The sequence below is a fragment of the Canis lupus genome, chromosome 8 (genome assembly GCF_048164855.1).
Source record: "Canis lupus baileyi chromosome 8, mCanLup2.hap1, whole genome shotgun sequence".
NCBI lineage: Eukaryota > Metazoa > Chordata > Mammalia > Carnivora > Canidae > Canis > Canis lupus.
In genome coordinates, this window is record NC_132845.1 from 46767156 (window position 1) to 46787314 (window position 20159).

The 20159-nt window shown below is 45.9% G+C and overlaps 2 protein-coding genes across 7 annotated transcripts in view; both read left to right on the forward strand.

The window, feature by feature from the left end:
* The first annotated feature begins 11498 nt into the window (after window positions 1-11498).
* Window positions 11499-15306, forward strand: TNFRSF17 (TNF receptor superfamily member 17). Its single transcript, XM_072835831.1, has 3 exons — window positions 11499-11847; window positions 12207-12338; window positions 14814-15306. Exons 1-3 carry the CDS (start codon window positions 11730-11732, stop codon window positions 15089-15091), a joined length of 528 nt encoding a protein of 175 aa, XP_072691932.1. The 5' UTR covers window positions 11499-11729; the 3' UTR covers window positions 15092-15306.
* Window positions 15307-19852: 4546 nt separating this feature from the next.
* SNX29 (sorting nexin 29) overlaps window positions 19853-20159 on the forward strand; it is a 528280-nt gene continuing 527973 nt past the window's right edge. For all 6 annotated transcript variants that reach the window (XM_072835835.1, XM_072835833.1, XM_072835832.1 and 3 more), the window contains exon 1: window positions 19853-19931. In XM_072835835.1, coding sequence (XP_072691936.1) covers window positions 19925-19931 — 7 coding nt within the window. In that variant the 5' untranslated portion in view covers window positions 19853-19924. The remainder of the gene's footprint in view (window positions 19932-20159) is intronic.

Genomic DNA, 20159 nt, shown 5'->3' on the forward strand with positions numbered 1-20159 from the left:
TCACATTTTAATGAGGTCTTGCTCAATGTAATGTGGACTAAATGAGAATAGTCACAGGTCTGAGATGGTTAAAGGTACCTAACAATTCTGGTGTAAAAACATTACTGGTGACTGGCTGACGGGCACTGGGGTGGGGGGGCACTTGATGGGCAAATTGAACTCCAATAAAACACACAAACAAACAAACATTACTGTTTCCAATATAAAGAGAATATTGACACATCTTTCCACTGCTGGATGGACAGTAGATTGAAAAGAACCTTCTACAACACCTACATAGATTACCCCATCACCTATGAAGAACTATTTGCAGTTAATGATTTGTTTAGTGCTTTCCTTTTCTGCAATACTGAGCTCCATGAGGGCAAGGACTATAACCATTTTGTTCACTGCTCTATCTCTAGAGCTTTGCACAGTATTTAGCAAATAGCTAGCACTCAACAGAAATATGATGTCTAAAGGATTGGATGATTTAAATGGAATGAGGCAGGAATGGATTCCACACAGTTACTGTAAAAAGAAGTATGTGTGGTTGCTGGAGAAGGAAGAGGGCAGGATATGACCAGCTATAATGTCCACTCTATAGTAGTGTTTCAGACTAATACCCTACAACAGGATATATACTTACTTAATAAGCATCTGTCAGATGCTCACCATGTTCAAAGCATTTGCTAGGTGATGGAGAAGAGGGTGATACAAAGATGAATAATGATCAATTTCTTTTCTTTCAGAAAGAAATTTCCCTTCTAAACAAAGGGATGCTGTGTTCTCAATACAAGAAGAATACCAGATTCTACTTTTTAATACCTAATATTCTTTAATTCAATTCAACAAATATATATTGCCTGCCTATCATATGTCAGATACTGTGTGAGTTACTTTCATAAGAATGAGAACAATGAAAGCTACTATTTTTTCCCAGTGATTACCATATGCCAGATTGTGTCAAATGCTTTGCAGTTGTTAAAAAGCTTTTTAATTTTTAAAAATTGTGGTAAAACGAACCTAATGTAAAATGTACCATCCTGACGGTTTTTAAGTGTACAAACAGTGACATTGAACACTAACTCCCCATTGCCCCTTCCCCCAGCCCTTGGCAACCATCCTCTACTTTCTGACTATGTGAATTTGATGACTGTAAGTACCTTACCTAGGAGGATTCATACAGTAAATTTATATCTTTTTAAAATTTTTATTTTTAAAAAGATTTTATTAATTTATTCATGAGACAGAGAGAGAGAGCCAGAGAAAGAAGCAGGCTCTGTTCAGTGAGCCCAATGTGGGACTCGATCCCAGGACCCTGGGATCGTGACCTGAGCTGAAGGCAGATGCTCAACCACTGAGCCATCTGGGTGCCCCATAAATTTATCTCTTTGTGGCTGACTTCTTTCACTTGGCACGACATTCTCCAGTTTCATCCATGTTGCAGCATGTGTCAAACTTTCCTTCCTTTCTTCAGGCTGACTGATATTTCAGTGCATGGATAGACCACATTGTGTTCATCCATTGCTGTCATACTTTTATTTAATTCTTGCAACAGGCCTCCCAAGAGACACATATCTATAACAGACTCATCTTTTTTTTTTTTTTAAGATTTATTTATTTATTTATGATAGACATAGAGAGAGAGAGAGAGAGAGAGAGGCAGAGACACAGGAGGAGGGAGAAGCAGGCTCCATGCAGGGAGTCTGATGTGGGACTCGATCCCGGGACTCCAGGATCGAGCCCTGGGCCAAAGGCAGGCACTAAACCGCTGAGCCACCCAGGGATCCCCCAGACTCATCTTATGTCCTGGTCAGGGGACCTCCACATCCTTCTCTTGAACCCTCAGTAGCTTCCCCAACTTGAATCTGACTAGTCACTTGCCCTAGGAGTCCTGGATCTGCCCTGCAGCCAGGTCAGTGAGCTAGAGGTATGGAGTTTCTGGCTCTTCCTGTAATTTTCAGACCCGGATGAAGTACCACCATCCCATGCAGCTGCCAAAGCAGGTACAGGATGCAAACCAGCTCAGGCTAGTTAGTGCCCAGTGGAGAACACTTTGCCTTCTGAGAAATGGGAGATGGGAGGAAGTTTGACATTTTCTGTCTCTTTTCTCCCTTGTGACCTCATGGACTATTCTCCTTGTAGACTGTATTAGTTTCCCGTGGCTGCTGTGACAACTTACCACAAGCGAAGTGGCCTAAAACAGTGGGAAGTTCATTCTCTCACACTCTTGGAGGCCCGATGTCTTAAATCGAGGTGTTGACAGGGCTGCACTCCCTCTGAAGGCTGATGGGGAAAATCCTGCCTTGCCTCTTCCAGCTTCTGGCAGCCCCAGGCATTCCTTGGCTTGTGACTGTGTCTTTCCTATGCGCCTCCGTCGTCTTTCTGTGGCCTCTTCTCTGTGCATGTGTCCAAATCATCTCCTCCTTTCTCTTAGACACTGGTCATTGGATTTGGGAGGTCCTGAACTAATCACACCTGCAAAGATCCTATTTCCAAATGAGGTCACTTCTGGAGTTCCAGGGGGACATGGATTTGAGGGGACACAACTCAACTAATTATATAGCCTACCTGGAGATGTCCTGCATCTGCTCTGTCTCTCCACGGCTCACTCTGAATCAGCAGCTGTTGAGGTGACGTGTGTATTGGTCTGTGCGGGGTGCTGTAATACATATTATAGACCAGGGGCTCAAACAACAGAAACTAACCTTCTCACAGTTTTGGAGATGGCAAGCCCAAGCCCAAAGCACCACAGGTTTGGTTTCTCTGGAGGCCTCTCTCCTTGGCTGGCAGACAAGACCTTCCTATGTGTTCTTATGGGGCCTTTCCTCTGTGTGTACACTCGCTGCCCTTTGAGGCTTTTTTATATGGATACCATTCAGATGGGATGAGGGCCCTACCCCAATGGCCTCATTTGAACAGAATTACCTCTTTAAAGACCCCGTCTCCAAATACAGTTGCAATCTGAGGTACCAGGGTGGAGGGGTTAGGGCTTGAACATATGGATGGATCCGGAGGGACTCCCTTCAGCCCATGACACTGATGACTCACATTGCTTCACACCTCCTTTGCTTTGCTCCCCTTTCTTCTCACCCTCACTGGCCTCGTTTGCACATCCCTAGTTCAGCAGTAGCACTGTTTATCCTTGCCTCAAGTTCTGTTTTCCACGGAACTTAGGCTAATACAGCATCTCTAGGGAAGAAGATGAAGTCCTGCAGTTTTGCACCAAATCTATGTTCCTTGTCACAGTGGACTTAAAAAAAACAAACTACTTCACTTAAGATTTTGTTTATTTATTCATGAGAGATATGGAGAGAGAGGCAGGGACATAGGCAGAGGGAGAAGCAGGCTCCCTGTGGGGAGCCCGATGTGGGACTCCATCTCAGGACCCTGGATCATGTCCTGAGCCAAAGGTAGATGCTCAGCCACTGAGCCACCCAGGTGCCCCAGTGAAGTGGTTTCTATGCCAAACTGTATCATAACCCCCACCCTGGGTAAAATGCACCAGTGGCTTCCCAATGCACTTGGTCTAAAACCTCCACTTTCACTCCTGCAGAGCCTTGCCTGGTCTATGCTCTGCTCACCTCCCCATTCTCAACTCCAACCTGTGCCCTTTTGCAGGTGCTCCAGCTTACCTGCATCCTTCCTGGCCTAAGAGGCATTGCTTTCCTTTCCCAGGAACGCTGTGACTCCCCAGATGGCTCACAGAGCTGCCTTCTCTTGACTGGTGGGTCTCAAACTAAATATTACCTTTTATATTTGTTTCTTAGGGTTGCTGTAACAAAGTGCCACAAACTTGATTGCTCAATACAGCAGAAGTTGGTTTTCTCATAGTTCTGGGGGCCAGAAGTCCAAAATCGAGGTGCTGGCAGGGCCAGGCTCCCTCTGGAGGCTCTAGGGGCAGCTGCTCCCTTGCCTCTGTCAGCGATGCTCGGCATTCCTTGGTTTGTAGACACAGTTGTCCAATCTGGCCTCATTCCTTTGTGTCTGTAGCTCTCTCACCTTATAAGGACACAGGTTATTGGATTTAGTGCTCACCCTAATCTGATATGATCTTATCTTTTTAAAAAAAGATTTTATTTATTTACTCATGAGAGACAGAGAGAGAGAGAGAGAGAGAGAGAGAGAGAGGCAGAGACACAGCCAGAGGGAGAAGCAGGCTCCATGCAGGGAGCCTGATGTGGGACTTGATCCTGGGACCCCGGGATCACACCCTGAGCCAAAGGCAAACACTCCACTGCTGAGCCACTCAGGCATCCCTGATATGACCTTATCTCAACTTGATTCTATCTGCAAAGACTTTATTTGCAAGTAAGGTCACATTGACAGTTCCCAGAGGTTAGGATTTCCATGTGTCTTTTTAGGGGACGCAGTTCAGCCCAGAACACCCCCTTAGCACAGTTCCTCTGAACGTAAGTCCTACAAAACCTTGTTCCTTCAACTCTAAGGGGCTGTGCAAGCCATGTGCTTCTCAGATCTCCCCCACTATGGGGAGCACGGTTGAATGGCCCCAGCTGCCGCCAGTGGTTTATTTTCACAGGGATCCATATCTGTCCTGGGTGAGCCTAGCTATGGTTTGCCTTTCTTACTGGCAGGTGCTCAGTCAGTACTGCTACCTGGAGGCCCGTGGAATGCCCAGTCCGCAGCCATGGATTCCCACACAACATGGCATTCAACCAGGGAACCTGTTTCACAGTGAAGAAGGCCCAGGAGGGGGCTCATGACCACCGGTCATATTAAATTCTGTACCATCCAGAGCAGTTGGTCATTACACAGTTGGAAGGCTCACCTACAGGCATAGCTGAAATGCCAGCTTATGTGCAGGGCTCTGAAAGATGGGCTTTCATCCCTCAGAAGGCATTAAATCCGAGACCCTTCGAGGGTGCTATGTCTCTGACGGGAAGCTTAAGCTGGTCCAGAAACCAAAGGGAGGGAAGCCAGAGTACTTCTACCTGTGTTACTCAACATGAGCCACTGGAGGATTTTCTGCCTCTTGCCTCTGCAACATTATAGGTCCCTGTCCCCACAGGAGATGCACTGTTACCTGGGAACACAGCAAAGGTCCTGTGCAAGCACAAGCTGTGCTAGGACACTTTGGACACCTGTGCCCAGAATGGCAGGAGAGAAGGAGTATCACCACACTAGTGGAGGTAATTGGCCTGGTCTGCAGGAAGAGGTACGGGAGGCCTCATGCAAGGACCTCATGCTCAGGCCTGAGCCTGGCAAGGGTGTATATATATACTTTTTTTTTTTTTTTTTTTGAGAGAGAGAGAAAGTGAGCTGAATAAGGGCAGCAGGAGAGAGAGAATCCCAGGCAAGCTCCACACCCAGGGCAGATCCCAATGTGGCTCGATCCCATGACCCTGAGGCCACTTCCTGAGCTGAAATCAAGAGTCGGATGCTTAACTGACTGAGCCCCCCAGGTGCCGCTCCATTATTAATTTTTGCTCTGTTTTCCCCACCAGACTACAACCTCTGTTAGGTCAGGAACCCCATCTAAATGGATCTCACCCTTGCACCGGGTGCCTGGCACAGAGCCTCGCATGCGGTGGGCACATGGTCCATCTGATGAGAGGACTTCCTCTGCTTCTCCATTCTTAATGATGCGACGCCACTGTCAGCCTGCTCAGGGTCTTGTGGTCGTTGGGATGTGAAGTAGGGACAAAAAAGCCTCACAGGGAGAAGTTAGGGATTTGAAAAACAAGAAACCACCGTTCCCTGACCCCGTGTGCCTTAGAATTGCAAGCAGTCAGGAGGCTCTGGAAATCAGAGTGAAGCCACTTTGAAGAGTTCTAAAGAGCTTATAGGAGGTGGCACTTCTGCTAGTGTGTGTGGGGGAGCAGGAGTTCAGAGGCTCTCGTCTTCAAAGGGAATCTTCACTGAGAAGGAGCAGCAGGCCTCCAGCCTTGGCCCCAAATCAAATTAGCCTTTTCATGTCCACAAGCAAACAAGGCTTCTGAGTGATGTGCAGAGATCTAAGTGAGATGAAGAGAAGGAGGGAGGAGCATCTTTGCATGGGAATCTTTCTGGTGCAGGGCTCGTTCAGTGGGGCTTCCGGGCTCTGCTTCGTTAGATCTTGGCTCTGAGCACTTGTACCTCCTCCCACTCCCTTCCACGAAGGCCAGCTTCCCCCAGGCTCTGTTTCAACTTTTTTTTTTTAATTTTATTTATTTATGAGAGTCACAGAGAGAGAGAGACAGAGACACAGGCAGAGGGAGAAGAGGCTCCATGCACCGGGAGCCCGATGTGGGATTCGATCCCAGGTCTCCAGGATCGCGCCCTGGGCCAAAGGCAGGCGCCAAACCGCTGCGCCACCCAGGGATCCCTCTGTTTCAACTTGAAGAAGACCTGAAACCATCAGGAGCTTATGGGTGCTGTAAGGAGCCAATGATTCTGGCTTAGGGTTTGCTGTTCCTTTGTGTTCTTGATAGTTTTGTGCTCTTTGGGGTTTCATTCAGTTTGGGCTGCACTATACTAGGAAGGGGTTGTGGGGAATAGTAGGTCTCCCGAAGAAATTTATAGTGGCAGCGAATTGCACAGTGGTTAATATCATGGCTTTCGACTGTGTATCAGTCAGGAGAGATGAAGCCATGTTGCAGTAACAAATAGCACCCAGGTCTCATTCATGCCATGGGTCTGGCTTAGCTCCGGCTGCTGTACCAAAATATCATAGGCTAGGTGGCTTAAGCAACGGAAATGGTTCTGGAGGCTGGGGAGTCCGAGATCAAGGGGCCGACAGACTTGATGTCTGATGATAGTTCTCCTTCTGTCTTGCAGCTGTGTGCTCCTATGGCATGAGATTGCTTGAGAGAGTGAGTTCTCTGCTGTCTCTTCTTTTAGGGGCATTAATTCCACCATGAGGGCCTCCTCCTCGTGACCTCATCTAAAATTAACCACCTCCCAAAGACCCCACCTCCAAATACCATCACATTGGGAGCTAAGGCTTCTACAAATAAATTTGGGCTCACTGAGGTTTTGCCATTTGGTGGTGCAGAGGGAAGGGAATGTGATGAATTAAGCACAGCCTCTGCCTTCAAGTGGCACGTTTCTTCTGCTCACACTTCCTTGATCAAAAGCAAGTTACAGGGATCCCTGGGTGGTGCAGCGGTTTAGCGCCTGCCTTTGGCCCAGGGCACGATCCTGGAGACCCAGGATCGAATCCCACGTCAGGCTCCCGGTGCATGGAGCCTGCTTCTCCCTCTGCCTGTGTCTCTGCCTCTCTCTCTCTCTCTGTGTGACTATCATAAATAAATAAAAAATTAAAAAAAAAAAAAAGCAAGTTACATGTGTAACTTCTAGAGGGATATGGAGAGTACCGTCCGGCCTTGTACTCAGAAGGAAAAACTGTACTATCGGCAACAGCTCTAATGATCACTAGAGTGACACAGTCTAGGTGTTGCTGTGAATGTGTTTTTTTATATGTGACTGACATTTAAATTAGCGCACTCTAATGGAGCAGATCATCTTCCATAATGTGGGTGGGCCTCATCTAATCAGTCGAAGGTCTTAAGACCAAGGTTTCTGAAAGAAAGAATTTGCCTTCAAAACTGTGACATAGGAACCCTGCTTAGGTTTCCAGACTGCTTGGCTTGCCCTCTGGATTTTGGACTCAAGGCTGTAACAACACCAAGCTTTTCCTGGATTTTCAGTCTGCTGGCCTGTCCTATAGATTTCAGACTTGCTAGCCCCTATAACTGTGTGAGCCAATTCTTTAAAATATCTACCTCTCTTAGCTCTTTTTGGGTCTCAAGCCTGCCAGTTCTTTGACTGGGATTTACACCAACACTATTGATTCTCCTGCATCTCCAGCTTCACAATGGTAGACTTTAGGGCTTCTCAGCTTCATCATTGTGTGAGTCAGTTTCTTTCTTTCTTTCATTTTTAAAAAATATTTTATTTATTTATTTATTTATTTATTTATTTATTTATTTATTTATTTATTTATTTATGAGAGAGAGAGAGAGAGAGAAGAAGAGACACAGGCAGAGGGAGAAGCAGGCCCCATGCAGGGAGCCCGACGTGGGACTCGATTCCAGGACTCCAGGATCACACCCTGAGCTGAAGGTGGCGCTAAACCACTGAGCCACCCGGGCTGCCCTCATTTTTTAAAAAATATTTTATTTATTAACTTGACAGAAAGAGAGAGAGAGAACTTGCAGGAGGGAGAGGCAGAGGGAGAGAGAGAAGCAGGCTCCCCGTGAACTAATACAGACCTAAATTTCTCTTCCCAAGTGAAAAATCTATTAAAGCCCTTGGAAGAAACTGTGTACTTTTGATTTGAAGTTAAGAGCCAATGGTCAAAGTATTCTGCTGTGAAGACTTGATCGTAGTTTAATAATGTGGGGAGATGGAATCTTCCTTGCAGAGCAGGCTAATGGCTTTGGAAGTCTCAGGCAATGTCTCGGCTTCTTCAGAGCTTTAAGTGGGTGCAGAAGCTTGGGGCTGACTCAGGCATGGTTTTTCCTCCTGTTTGGGGTTTTTGTTTTTGTTTTGTTTTGGTTTGTTTTCCTGTATAGAGTGAAGTCAGACCTAGCAATGTTTTGGTGATGTTATTACATCAACAAACTCTGTCATGAAACTTTAAAATATTCTTATTTTAAATGTTGCTCTGCTAAGTCCCCAAATCACAGTCCTGGGGGGAATCATGGAGCTAATCTGGCTTCATCCTTCTCAAATTGTGTCTATGAAACATACATTCCTAAATGTTCATCAGTGGTCCCTGAAGAAAATGGGATTCCATGACAACGTAGGTTTGGTGGAGACAGCATACACTCTCTCCTTTTTGGAGAATCCAAATGTAGTTCGATGAGGTTTGAGGGGCCTCCTGACTTGGAAGTAGAGACATCAAGTAGACAATTGGTAGTTGGGTGTGGATTTCAGGGACAAGGTTGGAGTTGCACACATAGGTTTGGAAGTTAACACATTTAAAACCACAAACAGAGGGACGCCTGGGTGGCTCAGTGGTTTGGTGCCTGCCTTCGGCCTGGGGCTTGATCAAGTCCCAGAATCGAGTCCCATGTTGGGCTCCCTGCATGGAGCCTGCTTCTCTCTCTCTGCCTGTGTCTCTGCCTCTCTCTCTCTCTTTCTGTGTCTCTCATCAATAAATAAATAAAATTAAAAAACCCCCAAAAACCAAAAAACAAAACCAGAGACAGAGAAGAGATTATTTGGGAGACGGTTTGGAAGGAAGAGGTGCATGAAGTCCGGAGGTGCTGCAGCTCTCTTGTGACCAGGAAGGGGAGGACCCAAGAGTAGAAGATGAGATCAAGACCTGAGTTGAGACCAAGAGTTGGATGCTTAACCCACTGAGCCACCCAGGTGTCCTTACTTACTATTTTATTTATCAACACAGCAGAACAGATTACATACTTGCTCAGTAACTTGCGTTTTCCACTCAGTTATGTATGGTTCACATCAGAACACATCTGGCACATTCTTTTTGATGGCGGTGTAGTATTCCACCGCGAGGCCCCATTGATGGACAGGCTTTTGTGAATACAAATGATGTAGCAGCAAACATCCTTGGGCACCTGACATCAGGCACCTGAGCAAGCTCATCTGTCAGAAGCAATTGTGCTTCCTTTCCTAAGAGTTGTCAAAGCTCTGTTCTTCTAGTTTCTACCCGTCTTCCCAAGCATGGCCCACATTGCCTGCTTCTCTTTCTCTCGACTCCATAAGTACTTACAGTATGGCTTCTTCCCACAAACATACCTAAAGGGCACTGGTGACCTCCTTCCTTAGGGCATCGCCTCTGACTTTTCTGTAGAATTTGACCTCACTGCCCATCCCATCCTGAAACTCTCCTCGCTTGGTTATCTTTGTCTTCCCATTTCTCTAAGCACGCTTTTCCTATGACCTTTGGCAGCCTCAATGTCTGGCAAGAGCTCGTGGGAGTGGAAGCTGCTGGGGCAGCCCTTGGGCTGTACCCACTGACCTCAGTGCCTGGACCCCAGAGGAATGGGAGGTTTTGATCAATATCTGAATCCACACTCTCTCTTAGGCTCAAACCCTTCACTTAAAAACAAACCAAAAAAGTGTTGTATTTAACTCCCGCATTTTATGTCATTATCATCACTATTTTAATATTTATTATATACCATTTAAAAAATATGAAAAGGTGTAGGGACACCTGGGTGGCTCAGTCGATTTAACATCTGACTCTTGATATTGGTTCAGGTCTCTATCTCAGGGTTGTGAGTTTAAGCTCTCTGTTGGGCTCCAGGCTGGGTGCAGGGCCTACTAAAAAAAAGGTGTTGGGTGCCTGGGTGGCTTACTGGTTGAGCATCTACCTTTGGCTCAGGTCGTGTGATCCCGGGGTCCTGGGTTCAAGTCCGCACCATGCTCCCCTCAGGAAGCCTGCTTCTCCCTCTGCCAGTGTCTCTGCCTCTCCCTTTATTTTTTAAATAAAATCTTTTTAAAAAGTGTCAATAATAACAAAGAATACAACAAAAGAATAACACAACAAATACCAATGTATCCACCATTTGGCTTCATAAAATATGACCAACACAACTGGAGGCTCTTTTGTACCCTCCCTGCACCTCAGAGATAATCACTGTACTGAATGCGGAGTTTGTCATTCTCTCACATTTTAACTGAGTCCTGAATTTCTGGCTGACCTCTCTGGATATCTCTCTATGGGGATCCCATTCAGTATGGTGAAAAGCAAATGCAAGTGATTCCATTTATATAAAAAGGAAAATGTGCTCTATACATCTACCTATCATCTATCCTTAGAAATCCTTCCAGAAATATCTATATTGGGGTTGACCAAACAGAACATGGCAGCAGGCCTTTTTTCACACTTCTGTGATACATCCAAATATAGTTTACCTATCTGCTCATTTGTGTTTTCTAAATTTTAAAAAAGATTTTATTTATTTATTTATTCATGAGAGACACACACAGAGGCAGAGACACAGGCAGAGGGAGAAGCAGGCTCCCTGTGGGAAGCCTGATGTAGGACTCAAACCTAGGACCCCGGGATCATGCCCTGAGCCAAATGCAGACGCTCATCTACTGAGCCACCCAGGTGCCCGCCCTTGTTTCTAAATTTTCAACAGTGGAGCATGGATGACTTGACTATGAATGCCCCAAACCTATCTTCTCTGAAACCCTCTTACTAACTGAGCTTTAACCCCAGAAGTCCTTATTTCTGTTGGAATTCCATAGTTCTTCATAGGTGTGAAACCTGGCAGGCATGCTTGATGCCCCTTTCTCTCTTTCTCATTCCTTCAGTGGTTGAGTGGATTTCTATTGCCCCCGTTAGATTTTAAGTTCTTAAGGGGGTTCAGACCTTATGTGTCTCCCTGGGGGCCTATCACACTGCACAGCTCGTGAACAGATGGTCCCAAAGCGGTTATCGAACCTTCCTGCCTGAGGCTTCGGGCTAGTCTACACCTTGCAACTGTCACCTGGATTATTTATAGAAATTTCCTCTATAAATAGACAGTTTCTGTTTCAGGTATGGTTTGCTCTTGATATTTACGCTTTGATCTCTTACCCTCCCCGGGCCTCAAACTTAGAAACCGGAATTGGAGCTGGTATTCAAATCCTTAGTCGAAGTACAAAGAGCGCCCAGAAGAACTAAATCATAGTTGTGAAGTTCTTTTTCTTTTTTTTTTTTTCGCATCGACATTCTAACTGCTGTCACTACATTTGCTGGGGAATTCCTGACGAGATTTTACTTGTCCTTCCATGCTGTTCTTTCTGGGGCTTTCTTGTTTTTCTTTGTGATCAAGTTCCAGATGGCTCAGCAGTGCTTCCAAAATGAATATTTTGACAGATTGCTTAATGCTTGCAAACCATGTCACCTTCGATGCTCTAATACCCCTCCGGTACCATGTCAGCATTATTGTAATGCAAGTAAGTAATCCTGCTTGAACAACTCATTCGTTGGTGTAACCTATTTTCTCTACTTTGACTACTTATTCAAAGAGTAAAAACATTGCGGGGAAGATGGTGAGGTCTTCTGTATCAAAAAGAGAAAGGAAACAAGGCAAGTATTTGAATGCCAATGGGACCAAAGTAATTACTCAGAATTGAGCTCAATTTGATGCAGTGCTGTTAGCAACATGGATTTTTATCAACTCTTCTAATTAAGTGTTATTTAGGATTTACGAGTCAGTGCTGATGAATTAGGGGAATTGGATGGCAAATAATCTTTACTTGATGTGGATATTATGTTGTCAGTTCATTATCTCTCTGATATTCTTTTAATTCAGTGAAAGGAACAAATGCAATTCTCTGGACCTGTTTGGGCCTGAGCTTGATAGTTTCTTTGACCATTTTCGTGTTTATGTTCTTGCTAAGGAAGATGAATTCTGAACCATCAAAGGACGAATGTAAAAACACAGGTTGGTTGAATGGTCAGACTTTGGAATCTATTTCCAAGAGGTGGCTATTGTGATTTGAGTTCCTTCTCTTCTTTTTTCCTGTTGAGTTATTTCTTTGGTTAGAGCCCTTTCGAGCGTGTTAGAGGACGGTTGTATTAAATGAACTTTGGGGCAGGAGCGAGCTGTCTTCTTTTTGGTGTTTGTCTCTTCTTTATAGGTGCCCCACAGAGTTAGCCTTCCCCTATAGTTTTCCCTCAGTAATTACTCTTCTGAGGTACTGGGCTTCCTTGGCAAACATCCATCTCTTTGACCAAAGTTAGCACATTGATTAAACGTTTACTTACTCTCAAGAAACTGCAAGCTCGGTCTGCTACTATCAGGAAAAATGTATTTGGCAAGATCCATGGCCTTATTTTTAATACAAATGTAAACATTTTTTGCTTGGTGAATATTTTACTGCCCCCAGAATGCTAGAAATGAATAGAACCAGTTGTTCCTGGATTATTTGAGCAGTCATTTTAAAGATCATTATCTTTATTAAGCAGCAGAGAACCAGTCTGAGAGAAGTGAATGTTCTACTTAAGGGCTTTTTAAGATAAAAATATTTCAGCAGCACCTTTGCCCATGATCTGATTTCCCAAATGCTTTGCAGCCTTTGGCCTATTTCTGATGCATTTATTTTCCATGTATAATCTGTAAAGCACCCCCCTCATTTGTCTTCTCATTTGCAGAAAAGGGAGGTAGATGGCTGTTCCACATAATTTACTCATTTTTCTTTTCTCATTTTCTTTCTTTCTTTCTTTCTTTCTTTCTTTCTTTCTTTCTTTCTTTCTTTCTTTCTTTCTTTCTTTCTTTCTTTCTTTTTTTTCTTCTCTTTATTTTTGCCTGGGGTCTGAGAAACAGGTGGGGAATGACTTTAAGTGTGACGTTTTGGAAGATGGAGTTATTCTGTGGCAGGTTGGGGAAGTAGTAAAACTTACCTTCACTGACATATAAATGGGGACATAACAGAGACTCCTTCCATACATGATCACAAAAAAATTCATTCTAAAATTTCTTTAAAAAAGATTTTACTTATTTATTAGAGACATAGACACACACACACACACACACACACACACACACACACAGGCAGAGGGAGAAGCAGGCCCCATGCAGGGAGCCCCATGCTGGACTTGATCCCAGGTCCCCAGGATCACACCCTGGGCTGAAGGCAGCGCTAAACTGCTGAGCCGTGGGGGCTGCCCAATATAAAAAATTTTTGATATGATACCAAATGGTCTGTAAGAGAAGTATCCTTACTTTGAATTCTAAAGTGTCCCCCAAAGGCTCATTTTGTGTGTAACATACGGTAATCTGTCATTTCCACAAGTGTAAAATAGAGCCCATAACTTAATGCCTTCAAGGGCCAAGTGGGTAACCAGTGAATGTAGCGGGCCAGGTGGAGGTTTCAACAGTTGAATAGCCAGGGCCCTTCCTCAAGGAGACAGCGGCTATTGACTTCAGGCAATTGTTTCCATGGAGGAAGGTTAGCTATTTGTTGTTTTTTTGAAAGAGACCAATTACCTAGATTTGCACATCAAATCCCTTGAAGGCTTTTTTTTTTAATCTCTTGATTTTTATTTTTTTAAAAGATTTATTTATTTATTTATTTATTTATTTATTTATTTATTTATTCATTCATGATAGACAGAGAGAGAGAGAGAGAGAGAGAGAGAGAGGCAGAGGGAGAAGCAGGCTCCATGTGGGGAACCGATGAGGGACTCGATCCTCGGACTCCAGGATCGTGCCCCAGGCCAAAGGCAGGCGCTAAACCGCTGAACCACCCAGGGATCCCTAAATCTCTTGATTTTTAAACGTGGACCAACAGGGGGCACCTGGGTGGCTCAGTGTTTGAGGATCTGCCTTTGGCTCAGGTTGTGATCTCCGGGTCCTGGGATCCAGTCCCGCATTGGGCTCCCTGTAGGGAGGAGCCTGCTTCTTCCTCTGCCTGTATCTCTGCCTCTCTCCTTGTGTCTCTCATGAATAAATAAATAAAATCTTAATAAATAAATAATAAGGGATCCCTGGGTGGCTCAGAGGTTTAGTGCCTGCCTTCGGTCCAGGGCGTGATCCTAGAGTCCCGGGATCGAGTCCTACGTCGGGCTCCCGGCATGAAGTGTGCTCCTCTGTCTGCCTCTGTCTCTGCTTCTCTCTCTCTGTGTGTCTCTCATGAATAAATAAATAAAATCTTTAAAATAAATAAATAATAAACAAACAAACAAACAAACAAACAAACGGAGGCCAACATAGCATATAAGCAAACACTTAAAAACACTGTATGGGCCTAAACAAAGTCCAATGTGGCCTATGGTCAGTTCCTGACTCCCAGTGCAGGACATTTGTTTTGTAGGAGATCTGTCTCCATTGCTTTGGGCCCTAAGGTGTCCTGCTAAGACTGCCAGGACGGCACCACCTGGGAAGTTGAGGTTGATCGTTCTGTTTCTACACAATCAGGATCGGCTCACCAGAACGAGGCGGATGCTGACCAGGAGAAGGGCCGTGATAGCAGGACCAGCGAGGAAGTTCTCTCGAGGGGCCTGGAGTACACAGTAGAAGAATGTACCTGTGAAGACTGTGTCAAGAGCAAATCAAAGGTGGATTCTGACCATTTCTTTCCACTCCCAGCTATGGAGGAAGGTGCAACCATTCTTGTCACCACGAAAACAAGTGACTACTGTAATAGCCTGCTGGCCAGTGTCACAGAGATGGAGAAATCCATTTTTACCAGATGATTAACCATTTCAACTGGTCAGAGCTGCTTTGAGAATCTTAACGTCAGGAGGAGTAATCTCTTTAGGATGATTGTACTTATCAGTTGCGGATAGAGCTTTTTGTCCTAATTCTAGAAAATCTTTATGTTAGATGTACTTCCCTACCTTATTGTTGGGAGCTTACCTGTGGAAATTTCCTTGGTTTCATGATTAAATTCTTGACTTACTGAAACAAAGCACTGCAGTGTGTAGATCCCATAGTCCCACATTTCTGTGGCTAGCCCCTTTCTCTCCTATACACACATACATGCATACGTTTCAGGCCAGATTTGATTATTATTATTATTGTTTTTAAAGATTTTATTTATTTATCCATGAGAGACACAGCGAGAAAGACAGAGACATAGGCAGAGGGAGAAGCAGGCTCCCTTTAGGAAGCCCGATGCGGGACTCCATCCCAGGACCCCAGGATCATGCCCTGGGCCAAAGGCAGACGCTCAACCGCTAAGCCACCCAGGCATCCCTGATTTTTATTATTAAAGAAAAGCAAGGTTATCTATGTATTCCTGGAGACAGAAGAAGCCTAGAGTCAGCCACACTAATTTAGTGTGCAGTGCATGAGTGCAAGCCTCAATCACTTGTGAGCTTTCAGCTTAATGGAGACATCAGGCATTATTACAATCCCATAAATAAATGTGTAACTGCAAACTGTGATAAGGGTATAGCAGGTATCATTTTAAGACCCCAATGCAGGTAGTAATAATGATAGCTAAAACCTAGCCTTCCTAGGGCCCCCTGGGTGGCTCAGTTGGTTAAGCGTTGAGGACTCTTGATTTCAGCTCAGGTCATGATCTCATGGGTCGTGGGATCAAGCCCTGTGACTCAGGCTCTGTGTTCAGGAGGGAGTCTACCTGAGATTCTCTACCTCTCTCTCCCTCTGTCCCCTCTCCCCCCACCTCTCACGTTCTTTCTCTAATAAATAAATCTTAAAAAAAAAACCCAACAAAAAACTTAGCCTTACTTATGTGCCAGGATTGTTCATGCTTCATCTGTACTAATTTAATGCATACAATAAACCACAAGATAGGTGGACAATTATTACCTCCATTTCAGACAATGGCAGAAACTGAGTCAGAGCAAGGTAACATAACCAGTAAATGGCACAGCCAAGATTTAAACCCAAACATCATGATTTTTTTTTTCTTTTCACATCAGTTGAAGTCCATTTGAGTTCCTCATCTCTTTGGGCTATAATCTTAGTCATAAGTGGGAAGGAGGGATTCCCTTTCTGGGGTTGTGCATAGATCCTGAGGTGTTATGGAAAGGTTATGCAACAGGTGATGATGGCCTCTGATAATATGTTGACTTTGATTGTTGTTAAGATGTCCGCTGGCACCATAGCATAGACTTCAAAGTCTTGGGGCTGTGTGGCTTCTTCTTCTTTTTTAAAAATATTTTTATTTATTTATTCATGAGAGACACAGAGAGAGAGGCAGAGACACAGGCAGAGAGAGAAGCAGGCTCCATGCAGGGAGACTGATATGGGACTTGATCCCCGGACTCTAGGATCACACCCTGGGGCGAAGGAAGGTGCTCAACCGCTGAGCCATCCAGGTGTCCTGGGGCTATGTGGGTTCTGTGTTGGGTTTAGGATATGGGGAAACTTGGTGAGCCCTTTTTGCCCATTGGGGGCCCATAATGGTTCCATTCCAGGCCCTTGAGGGCTACAGGAGACAATATAGTACAATGGTTTGGCACTGGCTCTTTTTCTTTTTTTTAAATTTTCATTTATTTATGATAGTCACACACACACACACACACACACACACATACACACACAGAGGGGCAGAGACATAGGCAGAGGGAGAAGCAGGTTCCATGCACCGGGAGCCCGACATGGGATTTGATCCCGGGTCTCCAGGATCGTGCCCTGGGCCAAAGGCAGGAGCTAAACCTCTGCGCCACCCAGGGATCCCAGGCACTGGCTCTTAGAGCCAGATTGCCTGGGCTTGAATGTTGGCTCTGTTACTAGAAGTTATAGACTTTAGGTGACTGTGAGAGTTACTCAACCACTTGTGCCTCAGTTTCCCTACCTATACAATGGGAATAATAATAGAATCTACTTATAAAGTTGTTTTAAGGATTAAATAAAAACACATAGACACATTCATTTGCACATACACATGTGTGTATATATATTTACTTTTTTTCCATGAAAGTATTTGGTTCATAATAAATACTTTGAGTTACATTGCTGGAATGATTTTTTAAAAAAATTTAAATTCAATTTGCCAACATATGGTATAAACACCCAGTGCTCATCCCATCAAGTGCCCTCCTTAGTGCCCATCACCCAGTTATCCCATCTCCCACTCACCCCCTTCCTCTGTTTCCCAGAGTTAGGAGTCTCTCATGGTTTGTCTCTCTCTAATTTTTCCCACTCAGTTCCCCTCCTTTCCCTTATAATCCCTTTCACTATTTCTTATATTCCATGTATGAGTGAAACCATAGATGATTGTCCTTCTCCAACTGACTTATTTCACTCAGCATAATACCCTCCAGATCCATCCACGTCGAAGCAAATGGTGGTTATTCATCTTTTCTGATAGCTGAGTAATTTACCCCAAAGATACAGATGTAGTGAAACGCCAGGGCACCTGCACCCCAATGTTTACAGCAGCAATGTCCACAACAGTCAAGCTGTGGAAGGTGCCACTATGTCCTCTGACAGATGAATGGATAAAGAGGATGTGGCCTATATATACAATGGAATGTTACTCAGCCATTAGGAGTTACAACGTTTAAAGGGAGTGGTTGGAGGTAGAAAACATTACAGCACAAGCTACGAGGTCACTAACTTATCCAGCCTCAAGTGCCGTGAAGGTAAGGTAGGGGGCGCTCTGAGAAGGTAAATCACGTTATCCTCCCCACAACTCCATGAAGCAGGTATGTGATGGTTACTGAGGCTGGAGGACCTAAACTAAGCTTTTGGGGGTGGGGAAGTTGGAGGGTGGATATAGGCACGTAGATTCTTGAGGATTACAAATTAACAACTGTAAAGTATAATTTTGAAAATGGCAAAGACAACCCCACCAATCAAACACACAAAAATTTTCATCTCTCCATTCTCTCAGTACCTGTTACATGTGCTATTTCGACACAATTGTTAATCATGGCATACAGAACACTTTGCATGGGACTTTTTTTTTTTTTTTTTTTTTACTTAATGCATTATCGTGAGCTTTTCCCCATACTTCCATCTTATAATTCGCATTTTCAACTACTGCAAGAGATTCCTCATGAAGTGGGCTATGATTTGCTTAGTTATTCTTCCACAGTTGGGGTTTGGTACTTTCCACTCTTTCACTGTCATAAATAATGCTGCGTGACAGCCTTTTCCAAAGAGCTCTTGACTTCTCCTGAATCCAAAAGATAAACTGCCAGCGGCCAGAGGTTTTGTGTTGAGACAGTGTAGTAGGAAGACCGTGGAGTTGTAGGTCACACAGAACTTGGCTGGAATTCTGCCTCCACTTACCTGCAGGGCCTAGTCCTCAATTCAGTGTATTCAACGTGGATCAGGATTTATTAGTGGATCATTCAACTGTCTCCATTAGCATAAAAAAGAAAAAAATAGAAGAAAATACATTACCCATGTAATTATTTTGTTAAACATCTCCTTAAATGTATGCATGTGTACACTGGGTTGGAATGTAAAATGTATTTGTTTACTCCAGGTTTTGGGCAAAACCAGTTGGAAAAATGCCCTTTTAACCTATCTGGGTCCCCTCTCCTCCATGTTCAAAACGGGGCAGTAACCTGAGCTTCATGTTATGAACACATGTTGGCCCAGCAGCATCCATCCACCTTCATCTCCAACGCCACCGTACCCCAGGCATACTATTTCTTGTTGGGCAACCGACTGCAGTGGCTTTCTAACCAGGTGCCCCTTCTCCACCCTGCCCCACTACAATTCATTCTTTTTGTTTTCTTTTGGGTGGCTCAGCGGTTGAGTGTCTGCCTTTGGTTCAGGTTGTGATCCCGGGATCCTGGGATCGAGTCCCATATCGGGCTCCCCGCATGGAGCCTGCTTCTCCCTCTGCCTGTGTCTCTGCCTCTCTCTCTCTCTCTCTGTGTCTCTCATGAATAAATAAATAAATAAATAAATAAATAAATAAATAAAATCTTAAAAACGAATTCAGATCGCGTCACTCCTCTGCTTACATTCTTCCAACGGCTCCCCATTCCCTTACCTACTTAAAGCGGAAAAATCCGAGACCCACAAGGCCCTCCATCCAGCTCTCCGACCTGTCTCTCACCCACCCCCTGGCTCCAGCCAACCCCTCGAGGCGGGACCTTTGCAGCCGCTGCTCCTTCCTGGGACACCTGTCCTGTGCATCTTCCACGGCCGCCTCGCAGCCATCGGTCAGGTCTCCGCTCAAAGGTCGGCTCCTGAGGCGCCCCCCCCCGCCCCGCCCCCGGAGATGCCCGGTTCCCACGGCTTGGCCCGTTACCCGATTTCACTTCCCTCCTAGCCCCTCCCGCTCCCCGGGACAGTGCGGGCTCGGTCTCCTCGTGGCGGGTGCGCGGCCTCCCCGGCGGCTCGGTCCAGGCGCGCCCCGCGACGGTCGCAGCGCGGCGGGTCTCCCACCTGCGGGCTCCCCCGACGCCCCCCGGCCGGCCGTGTTTACCTTCCGGGTCGGGGGCGGGCCCGCGGCGGCGGCGGCGCTCCACTTCCGGGGCGGGGCGGGGCCGGCGGGCGGGGCGGCGCGCTGTCTCCCGGCCTGTCTGGAGCCCGGCGTCGGCGGCGGCGGCGGCGGCGGCGGCGGCGGCGGCGCAGGCACCGGGAGCGGCACCATGAGCGGTGAGTGGCGGCTTGGCGGCTGTCACCCGGCCGGGCCGCCCCGGCTCCCGCCGCTGCAGCTGCACGCTCCGGCGCCGAGCCCCGCGTCCCGCCGGCTCGCAGACCCCCCGCCCCGGGCACCTGCGCTGCCCCGGCGTCCCGAGCCCGGGCTCCGGTCCCCGCCTGCGGTCCGCCGCTCGCGGCCAGCGCCGGGGCGCCCGTGCGCAGACCCCGGCCCTGCAGCCCCCC

Excerpts from the sequence above, each read along its gene's own strand:
- TNFRSF17 (XM_072835831.1), top strand. The coding sequence starts at position 11,730 with ATGGCTCAGCAGTGCTTCCAAAATGAATATTTTGACAGATTGCTTAAT. Across the intron at positions 11,848-12,206 it reads TCAGCATTATTGTAATGCAA|TGAAAGGAACAAATGCAATT; the intron begins GTAAGTAATCCT and ends CTTTTAATTCAG. Across the intron at positions 12,339-14,813 it reads GGACGAATGTAAAAACACAG|GATCGGCTCACCAGAACGAG; the intron begins GTTGGTTGAATG and ends CTACACAATCAG.